Source organism: Sebastes fasciatus, chromosome 15 (genome assembly GCF_043250625.1).
Source record: "Sebastes fasciatus isolate fSebFas1 chromosome 15, fSebFas1.pri, whole genome shotgun sequence".
Lineage (NCBI taxonomy): Eukaryota > Metazoa > Chordata > Actinopteri > Perciformes > Sebastidae > Sebastes > Sebastes fasciatus.
This window is the reverse complement of record NC_133809.1, coordinates 25524501-25550571: the sequence shown is the minus strand read 5'-3', so window position 1 is coordinate 25550571 and position 26071 is coordinate 25524501. Positions and strand designations below refer to the sequence as shown.

Below are 26071 nucleotides of genomic sequence, written 5' to 3'. Positions count from 1 at the left end.
AGAGATGACTGTTGGCACCAATCTATTTGTTATACTGTATGTTTTTCTGTACGATTGCTATCTTAATCGAATAATTAATAAACATAAAGAATGCCTTCTAAAATCTAACAGTCTGCACAAAAACAACATCTTATACTTATTTTAAAGAGTCAAGGGGAGGGGGGCATTACAAACAATCTCCCATCAAAAATATGCTGTCTACTATCTTTAAACTTTGAGGATATAACTGTGGAAGCACCAGAAAGAAATAATCAGAACCAGAGCAGTGAATTATAATGACATACTTGCACAACCCAGGGACTGTTGGCAAAGGCCATGATGTCCCTCTCTTCCCAGAAGAAAGCCGAGTCAGAGCGCTTGATCATCTCAAACTTGCTCAATAGCTTCATGGCGTAGACCTTCTGAGAGGCTTTATGCCGGACCTGTATGACGGTGATACCCAGTTATTCAGAGATTCTTCAGAGTCCAACTTCTATTCTGAGTCACATTTTGGCCAAATGGTGAATTACAGGTTACTAGGGCTGCAAATAAGGATTATTTTCATCAGCGATTAGTCTGTTGAATATTTTCTTAAAAAAAGATTAGTTGTTTGGTCTATAAAATGTCAGAAAATAGTGAAAACTATCAATCAGTGTTTCCCGAAGCCCAAGATGACGTCTGCAAATGTCTTGTTTTGTCCACAACTCATAGATATTAAGTTTGTTGCTATAGAGGAGTAAATAAACCAGAAAATATTCACATTTATGATGCTGGAATCAGAGAATTTGTAGTGTTTTTTTATCTTAAAAAATGACTCAAACCAATTATCAGAATAGTTGGTGATTAATTTAATAGCTGACAACTCATCAATTAACCATTGAAGCTCTAGCTACAGTAGTTCCATCATAACAGATGATTCTATATTTTCAATTCAATGTTGTGCAGTAAAAGTACATTTTGAGCGTGGAATTTACCGATCATCGGTGTAAACTTTAGGAATTTTCTCGTGTATTCTCAAAGGCTTTGACTTGAAAAAGAGGCAGTGCATCATTTATAAAACAGTGCTGTAATTGCATTGTATATATGTGTAGCAACTAAACCATGGCAGAGATTTGTATCACTCCACAGAACCCTTGTTAGTGACAACTGAAAATGAAGACCAATACTCACTAGTTGGACTTCACCAAATGCCCCTCGACCAATGACTTTAACTCTGTCAAAGTCTTCGGACTTCATCTGGAGGTCTCGAGTCTGTGCTATGACTTTCTCATCTGAGTATAAAGAGAATAAAAAAAAATCCCATTAATAATGTGAATTTACTACAACAACAGATTTCAGCTTTAAAGCCGCTTCACACCAAGCATGCATTTTTGTCTGAAAAAGTCACACTGAAATTTATAAAACCTGATTTTGTTAGTTCTTATGAATGCTGGCACACCCCTCAGAACAAAATATTCGGACGGACCTTGATTTTTTTTGCGTTTTTTTTTACTTGCGGAAATATATGTTTGACCAATGAAATCCTTTGTTCCAACTGATCAGCGTCATTCTGCATAATAATTAGCCGTGTGCTTCTGTTTGTTGAACGGAGGGTATGAATTTTTCTGGGCCTTCGGCGTTTGTTTTCAGGGTAACGGATTGTCGGACAAATGTTTTTTATTCAGTCCATTGGGAGATTTTTCGGACTAAGTTTGAGAATAACAATGGGCAGTCCTCTTCCAATAATGTACGCCAAACACTACCACATCAACTAAACAACCAACCAAAAAGGACAATATACAGCTTGAGATCGCCCAGCACTTGGGGTACGATGAAGATAGTAATGTAGCTAATATGCACTTGTTAATGTTATGTGTTGGTCATGGAACGCGGCTAACCACAACAGCTAGTGTTACCATCACATTTGGGGTCCAATTAGTTTATGTATCGTGTAGTTAACATTAGCCCCTTAGACATTCTCTGTCTGCGTAGGTTTTGTTGTGTGGACTGGACACAACTCCTTTAGCCTCGTTGACGAAAATGGAACACGGTAGCGCGGATAATTCGCACCAGAACTGGAAAATTAGTACGTGGATTTTCAGTATATTCCTGAACCGCATTTTCCCATCGCACTGGTGAGAAATGGTGAGAAATTTAAATAGAAGGCAAATGTCCTCCATCTCCCTCCCTCTCTCTCTCATTCTCACTGTCACACAAAGACTACTTACATCTGATTAAGAAGGTTTCGATGTTTTTGTTCTTGCGTAGTGCAGGGTAGTCCAAGTCTAAGACCAGGGCATTTAGGGAGTCCTGCACAGAAAAAAAGAACAATTCATTATCAGTCATGACCACAAACGACATAGGTGAAGTAGTTAGAATGGGTCACATCACTGTCGAGCATGTATATACTGGAGGATTAACAGTGGGAACCAGGACCTTGTGCATCCATCTTTCCCCATCTCTGAGAGACATCAACTTAAAAGACCTCCAGCTGCTCTTTTTGCTTCTTTCAAGTTGACAGTGAGCTTCAAGTTACAACACATTCTTTGCACGGAAGAGCGTGTTAATCATAAAAGGTTACGTCATACTGAAAAGTCATTGTGCTACCATTAAAACATGACAACTGCTCAAAAGACCAAGAAGTGTTGTCTCCATTCATCAGCATTCATTTGCACACAAGAAGGGGATTATGAGATGTATGTGAAAAATCACAGCTTAAGTGTCAAAATATTTACCGTTAGATTCTTATCATTTAGCCTAATGCTCGATGTACTGTATTAATCATTTTTTGCATAGTGTGAACATTTGATGCAGCCCAACTACAGAGGAAATGTGTCATTCCTTATGTGTCATACTTAACTTTGACTCTTTATGACAAATACGCTGTAGCAACAGTGCCACTGAAAATGTTAAAAAAAAAAAAAAAAAGCAAACATTGTTCCAGACTCTAATTTACAAAACATGAAGCAGAACCAACTGGCAAACACATTCTACCTAATAAAGGCAGTGCAGGACTGACTGGGCTTCATTCGGCAGCATTACTGACCACTGACTAATTTTCTAAGGAGAGTTTATTTTCTGTATATTTTCTCACCACTGCACGGAACAAAAACAGTTACACATCACTGCGAGTCGGAATAAAAACTAACAGCTTCGCCCCGGCGTTTCATTCAACAGTGATCAACTTGACGGACTGGATACATAAACAGCAACTACATGCGAAGAATGGTTTGAACTGAAGGCTTTGTTCCTCGAGAGAGAAAGAGGCAGGATGACTAATGTTTCCATCAGCAGCAACCTACTTGAATCTGTCAATGATATTCATCTGCTAACAAATGATGAACATATGAACACTGACCGTTAGAAAACAGTCGGTCTTGGGAGATGAAGTCACCGCCACACAGTGTGTGGTCACTGGCTAAGAACTAAATTTACCAAACTCGTGGTATTCAAAGAACCCATTGGTTCTTTTTACATTTTTCTGCCTGAACACCACAAAAAAAATCCCTATGAGTCATGACCAGCTTGCAAGAAACAGCATGACAACATGTTATTCATCAACACACATAAGTTTCTAAAATAATCCACTGAATAGCAAATGAATGCTTTATATATCGGAGTGGAACATTTGTAATTACGGTGACTATTATGCACTTGAAGGTGAAGATAACGTCATAGAAGCATGGTGTCTGTCTGTGAACTTACAAGTAACGTTGGCTAGTTAACGTTGTTAACGTTAGTATGCCGGCTAAAATGCTTTAGCTACATTAACAAGAGTTTATACAGTGATGCTACAGCAGCATGTAGGAAAGTAAATGGATGGTTAACATTAGGTACATTGGCCGATGTACTTTTAAGATGAAAGTTAGCTAAAGCTAGGTAGCTAGCTAGCTGAAAAGGTTGGTGGTCAGTGTGTTTAGCCACCAGAGTTTTCACTTAAGTCTGCTAGCCACACAGTCGTCTCCATAGCACCACTGACGTTACATAGACACACACACACATCCTAGACCAATCACTGCTCTGGACATACATGGACATGCATAAGGAAATTTAGATATGTGATGAGAAAAAGGAAATGTTGCATTGTGAAAATAAAAATTACATGATTAAATGTGTGCCAAGATAAAAAAAAAAGGAAAATAAATTAATTGAAAAATGAAAGATAAATGAAAGAAAAAAAATATTTTACTGATTGGAGGTTAAGGAAAATTATAAAGCTTTATATTTCTTTTTAAACTCTGTTCTAATAATTTGACTTCTAGTATCTTTCACTGATGCATTGTTATATTTTTGACTTGTCAAAAACTATTACTACATTTTGTCAGTTTCATGGTCTTATATGATTTTAAGAGTCTTGCGTCTTTAAGTGTTGTTATAGGTGGCTTTATACTCCTTTCTTTGAACAGTGTGTGTGTTGCAGCTAGAGATGAAACAGTATGGAAATTTCATATCACAATGATAGTGACCAAAATTATCACAGTTATCAGTATTATCACGGTATTGTTATTAAATGTGCTGAAAATGTTCAAAAAGTACTGATATGCACATACTGAAATCATTTTGCCAAGTTTAATATTGAAAACCTCCAATACAATTAGCAGCACTATGCACCTGCCATATGTAAACATAATGAATACAATCACACCTCAGACTTCCTCTTAGAAGGCTGAAAAATCTCCGGCACACTGTCACTGCCTTCTGACATGTTTTCATTGACGAAAAACAAATCCACATCGCATGCTGCAACTGCGTCTGGTAAGGGTGTAAGCAAATATTGATACACATGAGTATTGTGATATTATGTTGTGCAATACTGTATCGATTCTCCAAAACACTATAGATTTTTAATTAACCTCTTAAAAACCCGCCGTCGGGCATGGCCGCTATCAGATCTTTCAGAGGTTGTAGTGCGCAGTTTTAAAGCTAGAGTGAAAAAAATTCAAATGAATTGGCATCATATGAAACTAGAAAAACCTAACGAATCCATTGGTACCAACCATGTCATGTTAGCTTGTTGAGAAGGAGGCTGAATAACGCTAAAAATTGAAGCTAAATTTTGGTGAGGAAAAACTGGCACGGCGATTTTCAAAGGGGTCCCTTGGCATCTGACCTCAAGATATGTGAATGAAAATGGGTCCTATGGGTACCCACGCGTCTCCCTTCTACAGGCATGCCCACTTTATGATAATCACATGCAGTTTAGGGCAAAAAAAACATACAGTTTATTGAATGCAGTATATACGTATTATTTATTCCTATTCTAAAACGGTTTATTTCTGGTGTGTTCTTTATACTATGACAGTTTTCCTAAAATGAAATTAAAAGAATCATCATCCCTAGTCGCAGCAGCGCGAACAGAAACAGCAGCTGGGAACTGGACTGCAGCATTGGCATGTTAGGTCAACTGAACACAAGCCGACTATTTGTAGCATTCAGTCATTTTTATAATGGATATAGTTTGACCCAGGGCGATATAGGGAAACCATTAAATAAGCAAAGGACAGACTGATGCAAACCCCTAATTGTTACAGTGTGTTACAATAAGGAAGTCATCTATCAACTTTTGTCAGCTACGCATTCCTAAACTGTCAATGAGGAGCTGTTTGAAACACTGGACCGAGCCAAATGTTAGAACAGAGAACACCAGAACCACACGCTGACCCAGTGGTCCAAACTGGTTTCTTTCAAACTTGTCTTTTGCCTTCCTCTTCTTGTTCTCCCATCATTACAGCTAGACAGGATGGCACAATCTGTTCCATGTTTTCCCTCACATCCTTTGTGCTCATTTCTCCTCCACTTTTCTCTTGTCTCTTTTGACCTTTTCTGCTGCTCTCCCTCCGTCTTATCTGCCTCTCCTCCTGCTCTCTCCATCGTTCTCCGCTCGGCTGCAGTCAGTTTGCAGCGAGCTGCACGCTCCGTTTCATCATCTCAATTTCATTTCCCCATTAAAGGACTGACCTCACACAAAACTACTATTTAAGGGAAAAAAATACACACATGGGGGGGGAAGAGAGGGGTTTCCGGGCGCGTGTGCGCGTACACGCACGAGGATCTCCCTACGAGCACAGCAATACAGGAAATGATCCACCCCACCCCAGGGCTGGCGGATAATTTCACTGTGTCATGAAGCCGGTCCCTGTGTGCAAGTCATTTCCTCTGAGGCTGCATTCTCTGCTACTGCTGTTCTGTATTCGTCTGCAGACAAAAATTTAATTTACACATGCAAGGCAGCTACAGGTATGACCATGCATATAATGCATCCAATGCATGATATGTTATATATGTTTAGACACAAAATTTACTTGCCAAAACATCTGCAACAGTAAGTACACAGCCAAACGCCCAATCTTTTCTTGACTCTCTGACGATACATATTGCAGGTCCATGATGTCGTCATGTTTCACTGCGGTTAGCTTTAAAGATGAAGCTGCTGTGGTAACTAGCTACATTAACGAAACACTTTGGTTGTGTCAAGCTACAGGAGCAACAATACAAACAGCTGCACTAACCACAAGTGATATACTGTTTCTATTTTTCTAAGTTTTATTTATTTATTTATTCACTTTGTCCTTTTTTTAAGAGCCAGAAGTTATAGGGTGATTTCCTATTTCCTCCAAAACGCATTTGTGGTTGGTAACAAGGAAGAAGGAGGAGTCTGGTACCGTTTACATGTATTACATCTTGACTGTCTGTTACTGTATACAGCATCTAAGGAGCAGGAGGGCAACCAGTCACTGAGCATTAAGCAGCAATAATATAGCTCAGATATCATATTTATAATGCTATTGGCCTCAAACTCAAATAAATCATGCATTTAGTTTCCAATGTTTTATTTAAACAGTAAACATTGCATTTCCATGTAGGTTTGTGTTTTTATGACAAATGAATGCTTGTGTATTTATTATTTAGTAATTAACTTGTTTATTATTTAACTATAAAGCAAGGAATCTCAGAATGTATGTGTGTGTGTGTGTGTGTGTGTGTCCTTCGCATATCTCGAGAACCGTTCATCCGATCTACTTCACACTTTTAAGAAAATATCGATATACTTTAGCATTGCGATGTCATGTTTTTTGATACTGTATCAATTCTCAAAAACAATGTATCGATTTGTAATACTTTATAAGAAAAGATTCTTGGCATCAGTGGCTCAAATTGCACAAAAAGTAGTGCTATGATGTCGGATGTTACAGGGACTATGATAAATGCAAATCCATATCCCACTGTTGTGATTGCATACAAAAGTAAACTTTTTATGCATATGGTAGTGTGTTTTCCTAAAATGAGATTTAAAAAGTTACAATATATCGCTTTGCTTACACTATTGCAATATATCACAATATAATTGAATCGTAACCCCTTTATCTAGATTCTTGCCAATACACAGCCCTAATATGCAGCGTCAAAGTGGACTGCGGACTGAGTCGAGAGCATGCCATCCGCAGCGGGCCTTTACAGGTCACGGCTCATTGACTGCTGGTCGCTAGATATACTAACGTTGCAACCAAACTCTTCTTCACTTCCCTGGAGTCAACGGGCCATGAGCGGTTCTCGACAACACTGCAAGCTGCAAAGTTTGATCGATTGCAGACTGGCAGAACAGCCGGACACAGCTGAGACAGGTCACATGTGGAGCTTATGCAACTGAGGTGCGTCCGCATTTCTGTCCAAGGCAATGGACAGAAAAAAATAGAGATCAAGTGTCACTGAATAGTGTAGAAGTCTTAAGTGTTTTTGTGAGGAAAAGGTCACTGCTCATCACAAAGATCCATTAATAATCGATCATGTACATACTGTTACACTGCAAGGTTAAAGGTGCTACAATCCAAAAAAAGAACAACAAAGCAGCACGGCAGGCAGGTAGAGGAAGTTAGTGCTCTGTACTAAAGTGTTCAAAGGAGAAAGAAGGCAGACGGGATTCGGTTTCACAGATTTCCAACTTTGGACATGAAAAAGATGACAAGTGTTGTTCGTCAACAGTTAGCGAGCGGCGCTAGCGAGCGTGTCTTGCTTGCTACCTGCTGGTGTGAAGGTGAAGTGAAGGTTAGTTAGCAACAATTTCAGCTCAGGCTCACTTGGCTGACCTTTAAGGTGGACCAGCTATTCTCATTGTATTGACAAGCCGCTCACCAACATTTACCAGCAACCAGACCTCCAACAATATCTATTTTTATTCTTTTTATTAAAAAGAATAGATTGTTTTTCATTTAAATGTCTAGAAAAGCCCAGTAATAAAATTGCCAAATCATGTTTTTTATGCTTTTTGTGAGTTGATATATATATATGTAACTGATGTGTTAAATGTGCAGATGATATCGTCTCATATCGATCGCAGGCCCCTGAATTTAATCAAATCAAAATCATATCATGGCAGATTTTGTGATATCGGCAAATATCGTATCGTAGTCCACAGCATCAATATAACATTGTATCGTGATGAAACTGGTGATTTAAACCCCTATTGAATATTATATGAAATATCCATAAAATATGTCACTTAGTCAGGGGTCGTCAGTTTACTCAATAATAGAAAAAGGGTCCCTGAAGGAAAAGGTTGAGAACCACTGCTGTAGGTCTTACATAATAAGCTGTTTAGTGCATTAGAGTATCACAAGAGAAATGGCTGCACTCAGCTCTTCCAATTCGCTTCCATTAGTGTTACTGTAAAAAATGCCAACAAGACTCTGGAGGACATTTCTCGGCTACTTAGTCGAAGCAGCTATTTATAAATATTAAATAACTGACAAGTGCCTGGGGAAGTGTAAAGCTGTCTTTAACGCATCGCACATATCTGGACGTGTTCCAGACAAACACAGATCCTCCCTTCCTCGTCCAAAGCAATGTTGGCTTCACTTACATAAAAGAGAGAGGGTTTTTTTTTGTAACATTGGATCTAAATAATTACAAGCCATGCTGACAGGTCCTATACCCGAGCTCGACATACGGGGCACTTCCTGGACAACTTACAGTAATGTCTTCCTGAGCTGATGGGAGTATTATCCGTCCAGTTAGGCTTATCAGTAGGAGCTGTTAGATAGCACTTCAGCATTTTATCTCTGCTATATTGTAATCCAGCCAAGGGGTTATGGCTGGTTGCTTAGCAACTCCTGCAAAATACAAAGAGTTGAAACCAGTCGAAGCTACAGAGTAGCAGCAGACAGGAGGTTTATAAGTGCCCCGTTTTTTTCAGCATTCTATTATTTTCCATTTTATTTACTCAACCTGCTGTTGACATTACAGAGCGGTCGTTCGCCCTTCGCCTGCCTCCACTCTTTATCACCCTATAAAAAGCCACGTGGATCCACCAGTCAGGAATGTGATGATGTTAACCTGAAAGGAGCTAAACACAGAGAGGAATAACCCAACTATTCAAAGCCTCTCACATCGCAATACTCCCCCTGCTCAATTTGAAGTTATTTCACCCTCTTCCTCCCCTCATACCCATCTCATAACTAGGCATGTGGAACAGAAAACAAGCAGCGCTGCTCTGGGCTTTAAAAGGATTGAGCAGAAAGTTAATGTTTTGATTGAATTCCAGCCGTTTTAAAAATAGTTGTGGGGATAAACGGTGGGCCGGGCAGAGTGAGGGGACCGTGCCAGGCAGGGCCCGTAAACTCTCCAAGAAAGACACGATGGCAGGAATCCTGCAGAGGCTCACAAATAGCACAGCTAATGTCTCCACGGGGAATAACAAGAGTGCGTCTTACTCTTGCTTTTGACAGATTTCTGTCCCATGCTCCTGTGCCCTGTGCATTTTTGGCACCCATGCTTTATAATAAAGTATACTGAGGAATGTCCCAAATACATAGCAAAGGGAGGACTTCATGTACATAAAGTCCCGCTGTATGTTAACCTTAAACTCGGCTTTCTGAATGCTAATAATGTTCCACTTAGAAAAAACAAAACATGATAAAAGAGGGGAGGTGGGGGATATGTTTCTAACTTGAAACCAACCATATTGTTGCCCAACATTTATGTCCATGTTTTATCAAATGAACATGTACAGATTTGTGTGATATATCAGCTGCAACTAACAATTATTTTCATAATCGATTTAACCCAGTGGTGGCCAACTGGGGAGTCAGGAACCCGGAAAAGGGGTCTCAAGATGATTAAAGGGCTAAGAGTGAAAGACTTTTTTTCAAAAGAAAAATAACCATAACCTGTGATGAAGGGTCACAGGTAGATATTGCCTTGTTCTTGTAAGGGGTATCATAAGCCAAGAGGGCTGGAACCACTGGATTCATCTTCTGATTATTTTCTCGATTAAATGTAAGGTCTATAAAATGTCAGCAACTCAAAAACTGCCCATCATTAGTTCACAGAGCCCATGATGATGTCTTAAAATGTCTTCTTTTGTCCGACCAACAGTCCAAACACAAACAAATTCTGTTTTAGGGATCGATACCAGAAATTTAGAAGTCAATACCAATACCAGTGAAATTCCACGATTCCAGATACCCAATTCAAAACCACAGTAAAAAAACAAAAACAGAACAATAAACACTTTGAGCTACTGTTAGGAAGTTTAACAGGTCATAATTCCCTCTCTAGTATGTATTTTATATTGCTGTGAAAACATCTCCTTCAAACAACTGGATTTATTCAAGTTTCTCGCCAAAAACAAAATTTTGATCACATCATGATGACGTTATAATTTCACCTCATTTTTACTGAACAGAGCTTGAATGCATCATAATGAACCTTTCTTAACATTAGCTGCTAGCTCTGCAGGACTGTGCTGCCCACCGGGTGCACAGCTAACGTTAACTAGCTCTCCTTCTGCCAATTTCAACGCAGATTTGTTGCAATCTGGCATTATAAGGGAAAAATAGGGTGCGTCACCTGGATGCTTCGATAGTGACTTTACTGCGTCCTTTCAGAATTTGAACACTGTTAGTCTTGAGCGCTAATGGTACCTATGGTACCTGCAAAAAAAGCGAGTACCATCGCATTTTCAGAATTTTGGCATCGACTTGGTACCGAAGTATCGGTTCCCATGACATCCCTATTCTGTTTACTATATACTGCCTTATAAGACTAAAAAAACGAAAAAGAAAAAAAAAAACATTTGTGAAGCTGTAACCAATGAATTTGTGCTTAAAATACTTCCACCCTTGTCTGTTTATTTCTTATTATCTCGTTATGTTTTTGTCACATTTCTCCTTATCTAAGGCAGCAAAGAACATAAGTTTCCCTGCCATTGAATATAGTACACCAACTAGCAATAAAAAGCCAATAACATTAGAATGTTGTCATTAGGCTGAGTTTCAATTTCAATGCTTAAATTTGTGTATAAATATTTTTAGTATCGGCACAAACTATTTGAATTACAACAAGTCAGCTTCAACACTAAAACACGGCTGGGCTAAAGCTCCACCACACACATACAAATGCTCTTGGTTGGGTTTGTTTAAGGAAAGGAAAGCTGCATGAACTCACTGACAATCCACAGCCGTTTGGTAATGTGTTGTATTGTTCTGTCGTTGCTGCTGGTTGCACACAATGCAGCTTGTGTGTTGCTAAGATCAAGTGAATAACGGGTTTGCTTGTAAAAATGAACGCAAAAGTGTGTGTCCCCGAGTCCTCGAGCCTGCTGTGCATATGCATGTCTGTGCGTGAGAGAAAGTGCGTGCCGTGTATTTGTGTAGGAGGTTGTGTTTCACCAGCAGGTTGGGATGGAATGATAACGCTGTGGCCAGATGGATGGGTTATGTATTTGTGCGTGGGAGACTCCTGTTCTCCTCTCTGCTCACACACACACACCCTCATTTAAAACTAAAAATACACTAAGACTCAGGTGGAAAACTCTTTAACATTCGCACAACAGGGTGAAGATTTTGCACAAGCCAACAACGGAATTTCACAAGATTTTGTGCAGTCAGCCACAGTCAACCGCATGTGTGCTTTGCATAACTGGCTTGACGTCACTTTTATCAGTGTGGAAAGTGAAAGTTCTTCAAAAGTCAAGTCTTCCACCAAAGCTGTGATACCTAAAATGCACAAAGATTAGAGACTGGGTGCTGTTTCATTTGTATTCATAAGATGCGTTGTTGTTTGAATGCACCGTTGTGAGCATGGACACATCACATCTTCTGCGGTCTTTATGTCTAGACAAGAAGATCCACCAGATTAAGACAAATCTCAGGGTGTATACTTTTACTTTCACATGAGAACCATATACCATTGTAAACACCTCAATAGACCCCATTCCAGCTTTGCTTCTAGTCCAAATGTCAGATTATGAGAATGGATGAGATTCACAGCAGTTTATTTATAGGTTTGTCATACAACCAGATAGGGAACTCCGTTGTAGCATTTAAATTGTAATACGTTTAAGCAATATTTCAGTTTTTCTGGACAGACGAGCATAACCATTCATTTCTGGAGATTAAGTTCTTCCTCATTTTTGGCATTCCTTCTCACAGCCCTGTAAGGTGGATCTTGGACCGGCTCATGTCTTGTTCTATTTGCCTAAGGTATTATATAATGTGCTGTTAAGTATGTGTATATTTATCTATGTGTGTCTGTGTGTGTGTGTGATTCAGAGCGTGAGTGTGTGGGTGTGCTAGACTTTGAGTTTTGCTCAGTCTGTAATGAATGTTTTACAGCAGGCTTTGGGGGGGATCCTTTTACTTTTTAAAGCAAAATAACAAGACTCAAGATTTGCCAGTCACTTGCCATTTTAGTTCCAAATACATTACTTTTTAAGTCTTCATTTTGACATAATGTACCTGGCACTACGAAGTTAGCTTTAGGTTTTAACAGTAAACAGCTGTGTGAAGTATCGCAGCAGCTGCGAGATCAACAACAATCCAGCCCATTCAACGTAAGTGCAGCCAGTTTCCCACAGAGTTTGTCTTTAGAATGGGATTCTCCACCAAAGAAACGTGGTATGATATTATATTGCTAATAAATAGATAAACAATGTGCCACAATATGCAACCAAGGGCTGAAACACAAACAAAATAGCCCTACCTATAGCTAGCCAAAACATTAGATTTCAGCATGTCAAAGGATTATTTTAACACCCTTTATCAACCAGGGGTGAAATTAAACTAAAATGATGATGGGACAAGTTAGCTGTTGTAAAAAGCTAATGTTAGCTATGTGTTAGCGAGCTACTATAGTTAGCTAAGGCACTTGCAAACACAATACTGCATAGCTTTCTTATTTATCCACCTTCCACTATAACACAAGTTGTCAAAATGCTTTATAATCCTAAAACTGACATTTGGACAAAATGCTTGTTGCACACGTAAGCATACTGAGTGTCAGGATCCCGCAGTTCTCCCATTCTTCCTGCTGATGCATCAGGTCTTATTGCCTGTCTGTACTGTATCTACATAGGCTCAGTTTTTCAGTTCAGCAGCTTATAAAATCTTAGTTCTGGGTTCTTTACCCTGTTGGTAGTGCATCCCACAACACAGCAACTTTTAGGCATTTTATTGTTGTTAGCTAGCAGACGAAAGTGAAAAGGAGACACCTTCACACAATACAAAGTCACTGGAGTGTTGAATTGTTTTATATTCCGGTGTAGGCGGGACTTAATTGCGCTCTGTCTTTATAGCACCCTGTAAAAACCCCAACAAGTCAATTTAAATTCTTTAATTAACACATCTTGTTTTGTTTAATCTGTGCAAAAACGAATATGTAAAAAGACATGTTGTGGGTTTACGGGGGATTATGTGGCAGACTATTTCTTGGCAATCTTCCTGAAGTGTTGTCGTCACAGTGAGGTTACGAGTGGGGACTCCAGCAAGTCATGTGGCCAAATAATATTCACATATATGTATCCCTATATAAAACATATCTGTCTTTTGTACATATTAATCAAACAATATATAACGAGCCTTAGATGGTAGGGGTTTTTTGTTAACTTGAGACAGAACAAGGTCCTCGTTTCTAGTCTTTCTCTTTTCTAAGCTAAGCTAAACTAACCGGCTGCTGGCTGTAGCTACATATTTACCATACAGACACGAGAGTGGTATCAAGCGTATCTCTCGACAAGAAGAGATTTCCCAAAATGTCAAACTATTCCTTTAAGAACATCAACTCAAATTACTTATAGGAGTATTTGTAGTTCAAACTTAAGCCCTGACGCACTACGTATCATAGATATTTAGAAAACCCTCTGGGCCATCTATGGCCTCAACCAACAGGGAGAACCTTGATAAAGTTACTTTGACCCCTAAAGAAGACCAGACATTACATCAGCTGAAGTAAAGTTTGACATTTTAACACCGCTGAGGGCTTGCACACCCGGAAGACGCCGGGTCTTCTTCACTGGAGTGGAGCAAAACCCCCAAAAAGACTGCGGAGAGGCCTGACAGTCTCACCAGAGGAGGTGTGGAGCAGAGAGACTGGCTTGTTTTGCAGGAAAAAAAAAAGAAAAAAGAATTGGCCGGGGCCACCGTCCCCAGTGCCTTATAAGGCAGTGTTTCTATCCAGCTAGCACGTTGAAGCCGGGACTGCTGCTGCTTGCCTGAGAGCAACTCAACTGCACTCCAGAGACGGAGCGAACACTCAGGTTGACTATCAGGGTAGAAACAGAGGACAAGACACACAGGGGTTATCCTCACCTCCCTGAAGAGCTACACAAGAAAGGAAGAAGTTCTGGTGTGGGCGGGGAGGGGGAGACAATAAGAAAAGGTTGAGAAAAAGGGAGACAGGAGATGCTGGATGAGAAGAAGAGTGATAAACATTAGTTGGGAAAAGGGACATGCAAAACAAAATAAGTACATTACGTTATTAAATAGGGCTGGTCCACCTTTCTCCCGATTTGATACTATCACGATTCTTGGGTGCCAATTCAATATGTATTGCGATTTTGAAGTATTGCGATTCGATATTACAATTTATTGCGATTTCTGTTAACTTTTTTTAACACTAGACCATGGGAAAAGGTTGAATCATATACTTCTATGGACTCTCACTTTGTAAAATATCTAAATTGATACAGTAAAAATGTTTGATTTTCAGCAGGTAATGTATTTATCAGTCATTGTCAGGCATTATTTATAAAAAAAATTCCAGCAACCCAAAAATCAAAGAATAAAGACATTTCCCTCACAAATTAGTGGTATTTTCTATTTAATTTATAAGGGACCTGTAATGTTCACGAGTGAGGGAAAAAAGGAGCAGGAGATTGACAGGCGGTTTGGTGCAGCGTCTGCAGTTATGCGGGCGCTGTACCGGACTGTTGTGATGTAAAGGGAGCTGAGCCGGAAGGCAAAGCTCTCGATTTACCAGTCCATCTACGTTCCAACCCTCATCTATGGTCATGAGCTTTGGGTAATGACCGAAAGAATGAGATTGCGGATACAAGCGGCCAAAATGAGCTTCCTCCTTAGGGTGGCTGGGCTCTGCCTTAGAGATAGGGTGAGGAGCTGAGACATCCGGAGGGAGCTCGGAGTAGAGCCGCTGCTCCTTTGCGTCGAAAGTGGCCAGCTGAGGTGGTTCGGGCATCTGATCAGGATGCCTCCTGGACGCCTCCCTTTGGAGGTTTTCCGGGCACGTCCAACTGGTAATAGGCCCCGGGGTAGACCCAGAACATGCTGGAGAGATTGCATATCTCGTCTAGCCTGGGAACGCCTCGGGGTCCCCCAGGAAGAGCTGGAAAACGTTGCGGGGGAGAGGGACGTATGGAATTCCCTACTTAGACAGCTGCCCCCGCGATTCGGCCCCGGATAAGCGGAAAGAAAATGGATGGATGGATGGATGGATGTGATGTTTTATACTTCTGGTGAATATAATCCAATCACTCTTATTTCCATATATTTATGTTGTATATACAGTTTCCTTTGTTAACACCTTATTTTGAAAACCGGACATAGTCACACGTGTATACTTCGCTAACTTTGCCAAGTCCGTCGCTAGCTCTCTCCCGGTCAGCTCCGTTCTTTTTATCCATCCATGGTCAGCTCCATCGAGGCCGTCTGAATACATTTAACATAAATGTCAGTATATGGGTGCTCTATGGGAGCGTCGGCCCATTTGACCTCAAATATGCGAGTGACCGCACTTGACCCTTACCGCAATACGATAATGTTTCCTGTCCATGACAGAGTTAGCATGCAGCTTTAGCCGTGATGTCTAGCTCTGCTTTTCCTGGCAATGTGTAAAACCCAAAGTGTTTCCATACTTTACTGTATGTGTAGTGTTTACCACTTTGGATTTAACATGTGAGGGTGCAGGTCGTATCCATGCAGACCCTCCGCCGTTTTCTACTTTCTCATTTCGGTCGACTGCGGTTTGTTTTGGTTGAAGGATACGTAACGTATATGACATCACGTTACTCAGACTACAACAATAAAAGCGGTAACTTCCTTCTACCTCCACATGAAGCAAATATATAGATTATGGCATTAAAAAAAATAATTTCAAAATCGTTAGAAGAAAAAAAAAACAAGATACATAGGTGAATAATTTTTTTTCCTCACCCCCATGCATTATGTTATTAAATGTCTTGGTCGCCTAATGCTGAGTAAGGAGAGGATCACACTGGATGAATAGGAAAGAGACAGCCAGGGAATGCCCCCTAGACATGATCTGGAAGACATCACACAGACTCTTAGCTATCCATATCTCGTTATCGTTCACACTGAAGTGCTGTGCATAAAGTTATCTGGCAGTACCGGGTCTACAGCTGCATCAAAAGGCTCTGGACTGGAGCTACAGTTAAAATACCTGCAGTGTGTTTAACAAGCCTGAGAGGAGGGGCAGAGCTGCAGGCTGAGAAAGAAGCAGAGCCAGAGAAAAAAAAAGAGATAAGGCTGAAAAAGCGAAAGGGGAAAGTGCAGTCATTCGCAGGGACTTTGAGCCCCATATATAGCTGCCAACTATTTACTCAGTGAGGTCATTTCCTTCAGGACGGCAGAAAGGCAACTTATGTGACTTGCAATCAAGTGTCCATATTTTTCTTTATCTCGAGAAATGCCCTTTCTGTTGCTTGCCCTCCACAATCACTCCCTGTGCTTGGAGCTGCCAAGTAAGTCCAGCACTTCAGTCAGCAGTGGTAGTGTGCTGCCAAATAATGATCACTGCAGTTTGCACAGGGGGAAGGTTGCTGAGACTTCAGGTTACATTTGATCGAATGCTGATAGAGGCAATAAAGTGATTTGCAGTTTATATGACCACAGTATACAGCGCCATTAAAGAATCATTTATGTGATATTTGCTGAGTGTTTTGGTTTTTTTGAAGCGGGTGTTCCCAAACTTTTTCAAGTCAAGAACTTTTATAAGTTTTATTACCAAAAGTGCATGAAACCCATGACCAAAATAGTCATACATTCTGTGATTGTGTTCCTTATAGATGGAATTATAGTGAAAATAAATAATTCCCCTTTTTGTTGGGGACGCCCTGGAATCCCCTCACTTGGAATACCACTGACTTAAAGGGTCAATTGCAGATGACAAAGTGCCTTAAACTTGCATTCTTTCTAATAGCCAGCAGGGGGCGACTCCTCTGGTTGCAAAAAGAAGTCTGATTGTATAGAAGTCTATGAGAAAATGAGCCTACTTCTCACTTGATTTATTACCTCAGTAAACATTGTAAACATGAGTTCATGGTCTCAATCGCTAGTTTCAAGTCTTCTTCAATACAGCATGATGTTCATTTACTAAATTATGGTCCCATTTAGAGTCAAATAGACCATAAAGCAGCCTAACTTGTGATTGACAGGTTGCTACCACGGCTTTGTCCAGTCTGGGAGATGTCCATGTTGTGTTTTCAGTTCAAGAAGGTTAATGTAACATGTTTTGGTCACCTAAAAATGTCTTGGGCCGAGATCACACTGAGACCTGTCGCTAGAAACGCATCGCCAGCAAAACCATTGTTTTTCTATGGTATGCCTGCCGTGCGCTCCGCTCTGCGCTCCTAGTGGTTTTTAGATGCGCACTTAAGTTAAAATATTCTCAGTTAAAAATATTCTCAACTTCGCCCCACTCGTCAATGTCACACTTGGCCCAGGCAGTCAAATCAAGCAAGAATCAGACTTTACCATAGACATATACACAGACTTTACCACTTTACCACTTCCTGTAGATGTGGTGGGGCTAGCTAGCTAGCTAGTTAGTTGGCTACTTGTTGGACTGTGAGAGGAAAGGGGTGATTCATATCTCGTGTCGTGATGGTTTCATGTAGGCTACTGTCTTTGAGAGAGAGAGAGAAAGGGACCGCCTGATGAAACATACAGCCCTACTCCACAGGTGCATCGGCAGTTTTGCCCGACGCCTTTTGCCAAGGGGCGTTTTTGAAGCGGATGCGCCTGCAGCGATGTGCCTCAGTGTGATCGGGGCCTTATTCAGCGTTCGGTTGTACTCAGCTCCACCCTCTCGTGTCACTTCTGGGTGCAAAAAAAACAAGATGGAACTCAAGGCTTCAAAACAGCAGTCCACAAAACAATGGGTGACGTCACAGTGACTACGTCCACTTCTTATATACAGCCTGTGAGTACACTACTGTGTATCCCAGCTTATAAAGATTTCAGATTTCTTTACAGGAAGGTCACTGAGTTTACTCGACAGACGCTGCAGATTCCTCACTGTCAGCTTTCCGTATCCTCAGGGTAGTCAGCCCACAGCTCCCTGGCTAGTCCTACACACATCTAACTTCAAGTCCACTGAAAAGTACAAGTCCGATATTAATTACTGAGCTTCTTTTACAAAGCTGTTATTTCGGGGACTATACAGTAGTCAACAAAGCAGCTTCTCCTGATTTCTTCTTGCTGTTGCTATGCCACAACAGTAGGGGATGTGTGATTCATTGTTTACCGAATATGAGCCTGTGAGCAATTATTAAGGCACTTAAAGTATGCATGTTTTTATTCCACCTGCAAAAAAGGCCATTTCTGAGCCCTTAGCGTTTGTGTGTGCGTCATTTTGAAATCCCACCGCGAGCAGCAAAACTTCTTGATCCCTGCGACAGCTCCGAGGCTGCTAAAAATGGAAAACTGCAGCCTGCTCTCTCCTACGCATGCTTCCCACTCAACTTTTGTCTCCAACACTCAACACCTCTATCTCTCCGGCTCGCGTGCAGGAAGTAAACACCACCGGTGTTCAAGCAAGGATTCTGCTAAATGTTTTTAAGGGAAGAGGGAATACAGCAGGAGAGCCTCAAGTAGTGTGGAGGGGGGGGGGGCGACAGGGTGAGGATACGTACAGGGGGCCCCAAGCTAGATGGGGCCCATTAAAAGGGGTGAGGTGATGCTTTTTAAGATAGACCCGACAGTGTGTTTGCCCTCTGTCAGATCCTGTTAGGGGGCCCAGAAATTCAAACGCCACCACTAAAACGAATCATAACTTTACAGCTAAAGTAGGTCCTGTGACACAGTGCTGGCTCTGAACTACAGTTAGAGGTGAAAATAATGTCCTTGTGTCCAGACATTGTACACAGGGTTCAGATGTGTTAGTTCCTGTAGAGCATAACCAACACCAGAATGTATTTTGGGAAAACAGGGTTAATCTAAAGCTATTTCAGCCTGATGTCATGATATACGGATATACACTGGTATAACGGGAGGATTTTTCCACTGCCTTATGCAACTTTAGGTCATCACAAAACTTGCCAAAAGCATCTCTCAAGGGGTACACCACATGTACTTCTTCAGCAGACCCAGCTCAGAGTATTACAATTTAAGTCTCGTCTCTACTGCAAAGTATCCTTTGCCAAATAATGTAACTTTATTCTCCAAAACAAAGCTCCAACTTCTGCTATTTATAAAAGGGGACAATATTTTCCCTTTGCCTCAGTATCTGACATGATACATGATGGCATCAGATTGTATCAGTAGAGGAAATTTCAAATACTGACACCCTATTTTGACTTTGTACAAAAATAATCAGCAATCATTAACAGTACTACGAAGCGAGTTCAACATACCCAGGGTATCTTCTCATTATCTGGCTTCACTAACCCTAACAAACGAGATCCCGCTAAGCGGTCCTACGACATTGGTTATCAACTCGGTAAGTCAACCCAGGGTTACTCAGTCTGGATATGAGCGCATTCACATGAAAGAGGTGTTTGCAGCATCTGACCAATCACAGACATGGACAAGTACACAGACTTGCAGACAGAGAGGCAGAGCGGCACAATTTACCAAGGAAGAGCTAAACTATAATATTAGACAAATACGATAAAGTTGAACACATAATCCAGACTAAAAGCAGGTAGGACAGCTGGCAAAAGAATGCCGATGTGTGAATGAGTAAATTAACAGATTTATTAATTTAACGAAACACTCAAAAGTCAAATGTAGTCGTCTAGATGGGGCAGTGATAATATAAATATATTTCATAAGTGTAATGGATAAATAGACTACACTTCTTTATGCCATTTGACAAGTATACAGCGTCCGTGACTATTTCAACCTTCTTTCCGCTGCGTTCCAGTCTCCGGCAGTGTGAAACGGACTTGAGAGCAAGTAAAAAAATAAATATAAAAACATAATTCAAAGCGGTAAACACCCCCAGCACAAATCCAGCTGTCCTTCCTGCATTTGTCAGTTTAAACTGTGTTGATTTCAGCCTGGATTATGACTCAAACTTCTTCATATTTGTGTAATATTATCATACGATCTGTGCTCTGAGCTTTGATTGGACAGTAGGCGGAACTTTTATACGAGTTGATCTCTTATCTGGAACATAACCGGCTCCAGAGCAGGTTAGCTGTTCAGCATCAGTTACCATGGAGATCTACCCTGATAAGAAGTGATCCACCTTCATAAGACGGAAAGTCCAGAGTTAACCCTGAAGTTACCTCGCTAAAAGCAAATCCTGCTTTGTAGTACAGGCCTCTGGTCTATCCATAGCCTGATAAACAGATTAGTCCATCTTCTGATGGTCAAAAAATTAGGGATGCACCGATTTATCAGCCGAGCATTGGTATCGGCCGATATTCGCCTTCTTGACTGCCATCGGCCTATCGGTAAATAAGATTACATTCACCAATTGCAGTGGCCGATGTTTATCGGTTGTGTTGCATCAATTTTGTAAATGTTTAAATGTTGTATTGGTCATTAAAAATTAAAAATAAATCTTTTTCATGTGAAAGAAGGTTACATTAAAGGTTGTTTCATACATTTGGTATGATTGAATTTGTGCTCATTCAAAGACAGAGTAATGAAATGCTGAATGACAGCTCAGTTATTTTTTTTCTTATAATGAAGAGGTCTTTGTTTCCCTGGCACAAAAAAAAGGAATAAAAAACAACAACAACAAAGTATCGTCTATCGGCCAAATTGCTATTTTAAACATTGGTATCGGCCCAGAATTTTACAACTGGTGCATTCCTACAAAAAATGTTTTAAATTGTCAATCATGACGATTGCTGTATAAATAAAATCAATCTTACAAATGTAAACACAACGACATGAGACTGCTGCTTAACTGAAAAGTCTCACAACTTCTTCTGACCGAGTCAACTCAAGAGGAAACAGTGGTGGAAATGCATCAGCTCACTTCCCGGAAATATGTGGGAAGCAAGACAGAAACACATTAAAGTGGAATCCGTATGATTCACAACATGCTGTATGCACTTCTGTAATACATGGTCTTTAATGTAACATTTTAGACATGGAATATAAGGGCACTTTGCTGACAGTTCAGGGCATGCAGTGACAGGTTGAGGGTTTAGTTTCACATATATGCATGTAAAACTATATTGATTATGAATTGATCACGCCAAAGATAGCAACTCATGGATAGATGGTTTAAGAGTTCATATTTAGCTGGGAATAAAGCTGTAGCCTAAGTTGTTTCATACTGGTTTCCAGAAGACCCTACAAAAATATACAAACATTTAAAAGAGGCATGAGTTTTGTCTCTGACAAAAAATTAAAAATAACAAACAAACAAATGTTGGTACAGGGTGGACAACATCTTTCTAATCACCTATGAGTGCAGGAAGACCCGACTAGGTGTTTAGATCTTGTGGGGTAGTGGGACAATCCTGGTCTGGTGGGCCCAACTGTTACCCAGGAGGGAGTTTTAGCCGGAAATATTAGTCTCCATAAACACACCAAGTGGGACATTCTCCACTAGTTAATCCTAATCTGTAGACACGCTTCACAGACCCCCAAACTGCACTGTCTGCACTCAGTCTTAACTATTAATCAGGCCCATCTACAGTACATCCACCATGAGGCTATTTCACCATTTTACCAGCTTTTTCCACACAAAAATAACGAGTATCATTAATATGGCAAAGTATCTGATTACTGGGACAGAATGGAGCAAGTTTCATATAACTGGTGGAGAAATAGATAATAAATAGTCCTATGCAGCATCTCAGTCTGCCTAATGTAAAAGCAATGCTAACAGTAGCAGGTTACAAAGTGGGAATAAAAAGAAGGAAAAGGAAGATATAGATATGTATATATATATATTATATATATATATATATTATATATATATATATACACACACACATGTCAATAGCATAACCCAAGTGTGTAGCATTTCAGACATCATTAAATAATGGGTATTAATATGGCAAAGTATCTGATTTGTGGATAGCAGTTTCATAACTGGTGGAGAAATAAGATAATAAATATTCCTATGCAGCATCACAGTGTGCCTAATGTAAAAGCAATGCTAACAGTAGCAGGTTACAAAGTGGGAATGAAAAGAAGGAAAAGGGAAGATATATGCACATGTCAATAGCATAACGTCACCCAAGTGTGTAGTCAACATGGCATCATTAATAATCTATGGAGCTGTTGATCCCACTTTGACTTACCAGCAAACTTTCCAGGTTGATGGCAGACCTGGGCTCTCTGATCATGCCCTCCAGCTTCTTCAGCCGGGATTCCATCCTCCTCTCCGCGCCCAGCGACATGGCTGCAGCGGCTCCTTACAAAGAGTTCAGTAAAAATAGGTTTTCCCAAAACTGTTTTGGGAGTTTTACATGTGAAAGCTCTTTGTTCCTGCTGGCTAATGGCCGTGGGGGCCTAGCGGAGCAGCCTTGAGGCTCTCTCTCTCTCAGCCCACCCAACTCGCCCCCAACACGAATAGTCTGCACAATGAGGACAGAAAATAGTCCCAAAGCAGACTCCAACAAACTTAGTGCCAAGTTTAGCGAGACTCCAGTCCGCTAGCTAGTTCCAGCTAATTAAAGACAGCGTCACTCTTGAGTTATCACCTCCCGTTAAGTGAAAGATGCATTTTTCTTTCCCAAATAAAGTTTGAATGTGTGGAGAGACACCAGCAACAGGCAGCAGGGCGTTTTCTTTGCCCCCTCTCTCTCTCCTCTCCTCTCCTCCCCTTCCCTTTGGAAACGCTTTGCTCTTCTTCAGTCTAAACTCCGCTTCTCTCCAGCCCATCCAGTGTCGTCTGAAGCCCGTTACTGTTGTAGTTTCTCCTCAGTGCTGCCACAAGTCCTCCGGAGGGGCGATAATAATAATAATATCTGTTCTCCCGCGCTGAATATTTAATAAGCAGAAGACACTCGCTTCCTGGATTTCTTCTCGCATTTTCGCATGTGTCCTCCTCCTCGTCTTTGTCCTTGTTATTGGGGTTTTACTCACAAAGATAAGTAGTTTGACTCGGAGAGAAAAGTCCTCCAGCGGCTGAGTTCTTCTTCACATCTACACACCAACACACACACTGCTGCCTGACTGTGGAGTCTCTCCTCCCCCTCACATCAACACACTGAGGACTACGTTACCCAGAAGCCACCTGGTCTGTTCTGTCCTCCTGCACTTCTACCTCTCTGACTGTGTTATTATGTCCTTATACATTCAAGTTATTTTAAAACGAATAATTCATTATTACAATTATTTATAATTATACAATACATATAATATATATATAATATCATATAATATATATGTATATAATATATATATAATATACAATATAATATAATATATATATATATACATATATATAATAATTTATAATTATTTACAGAGTAAGTTATGCGTATTTGCAAATCGCCCTGTATTTTTGTGGATGTGACTTTACTGCACCTCTACCTCTCTGACTGTATTATGTCCTTATACATTCAAGTTATTTTAAAACGAATAATTTATTACAATTATTTATAATTATATAATATATATAATAATATATATATATAATATATATAATATCATATAATATATATATAATATATATAATATCATATCATATATAATATATATATGATATAATATAATATATATTATATATATATATAATAATTTATAATTATTTACAGAGTAAGTTATGCGTATTTGCAAATCGCCCTGTATTTTTGTGGATGTGACTTTACTGCACCTCTACCTCTCTGACTGTATTATGTCCTTATACATTCAAGTTATTTTAAAACGAATAATTTATTACAATTATTTATAATTATATAATAATATAATAATATAATAATATAATATATATAATATCATATAATATATATATAATATATATAATATCATATCATATATAATATATATATGATATAATATAATATATATTATATATATATATAATAATTTATAATTATTTACAGAGTAAGTTATGCGTATTTGCAAATCGCCCTGTATTTTTGTGGATGTGACTTTACACAACACAAATACAAAAATACATGTTTGTGGCTAGTGAAATATTTGCAGATCATGGTACACATTTGTGGAATGTCTTCTGTGGGTTACAACTAATAAAGTCCAATAAAAACTTCCATAAATAATTAGCTGGTAAATAGACCAGCACACATTATATGATGACAGACAAACAGATATCAACACACTGAGGACTCAGTTACCCATAAGCCACCTGTTCTGTCCTCCTGCACCTCTACCTCTCTGTCTGTATCTGTCCTTTACTTGTTTATACAGGTATTTTAAAAACCAATAATTAGCTCAAAACCAGGTTATTCCAAAGCCAGCTAAAAGTACAGATTCAGAGAGTTTGCCTTGTGTGTTGCTATTTATTTATTTGTATTTATTTCTGTATTTATTAATGTATTCTTGCATTTATTTATACATTTGTCTATGCAATTTTTTTTTTTTTTTTTTTTTATTATTTATTATTTATTTCAGCATCAGCAACCAACCAATGTGAGGATAGCACCCCATGTATCAATGCTTGTCACAGTGGCCAGGGGTTCAAATCCGACCCCGTGGACTTTTGCACCATGTCATCCTCTCTCTCCCACAACTGTCACTGCCTCTGCCAAATCAAGGTAAAAACAACCAAAAAGCAAAGAAAACAAAGCTGAACAAAATGTAAAAATAAAATAACATTTAATTTTATATGTCCTGTTTAATTATCAACTTTTATTTATCTATTCCAATATTTATTCATTTATTCATATATTTCAGCATTTACTTATTTTTTACGGCCTGGGGTCATTATCAACTTGTATTTATTTATTTCAGCATCTATTTCTCTATTCTTTTTACTTGATTTTCTTTAAAAATATGTTTAATATTTGCTGTGAAAATGGATCCCTTTCAAATTAAGCTCTGTATATTAATGTTTGGTGGCACCATTTTCACTTAAAATAGAAAGTAAATTTATATTTAATATATTATTTTTATATGGTCATTGGAAGAAAATGTAGGTGAAAAATAACAAATAAAATAACATATTAAGATTTTTATGTCCTGTTTAATTATCACCTATTATTTATACGTACCTGCTCAACCCATGGCTGATATTAGTTATCTAATCAACTCTTAAGGATCATGTGCACTTCGGGGTTTTCTGACAAAATAATAATAATAGTTGAGTTCACTTGGATTAATTAGGTGAGAATTGAAACTAATTAAGTATGAGACTGATATATTAAATCGACTGGATAGCCGACAAATTTTTCCTTGTCTAATCATTGTAATGATTAAATAAATAAATGATAATACAGTGTGAGAGTTTGGGGTGTTGTTGTCAGAAAATGTGATATATTCTGTTTCACACAACAGAGGGAGCTGTTGGACCACAGATGCATCCCTTCACCTTGCTCCAACTTAAAGCTGGAGTGGGTAGAAATGGAGCAAATATAATTAAGAAAGTTATTTTCATAAAACGGTCACTATATCCTGACAGTAGTGCATGAGACAGGTAATCTGAAAAAAGTCATGGGCCTCTGTGTCCTCCGGTGTCCTCCGGTGCTCCTAATGGCATCTACAAGATT

At 39.4% G+C, this 26071-nt stretch overlaps 1 protein-coding gene across 3 annotated transcripts in view; it reads right to left on the bottom strand.

Moving 5' to 3' along the window:
• rock2a (rho-associated, coiled-coil containing protein kinase 2a) overlaps positions 1-23616 on the bottom strand; it is a 53623-nt gene extending 30007 nt beyond the window's left edge. For 2 of the 3 annotated variants that reach the window (XM_074660651.1, XM_074660653.1), the window contains exons 1-4: positions 22700-23614; positions 2187-2268; positions 1150-1250; positions 285-422 (exon numbers count right to left, since the gene is read on the bottom strand). In XM_074660651.1, coding sequence (XP_074516752.1) covers positions 285-422; positions 1150-1250; positions 2187-2268; positions 22700-22798 — 420 coding nt within the window. In that variant the 5' untranslated portion in view covers positions 22799-23614. Of the gene's footprint in view, positions 1-284; positions 423-1149; positions 1251-2186; positions 2269-22699 lie in introns of all 3 variants that reach the window. The other variant, XM_074660652.1, reaches the window with a different exon arrangement.
• Positions 23617-26071: the final 2455 nt, after the last annotated feature.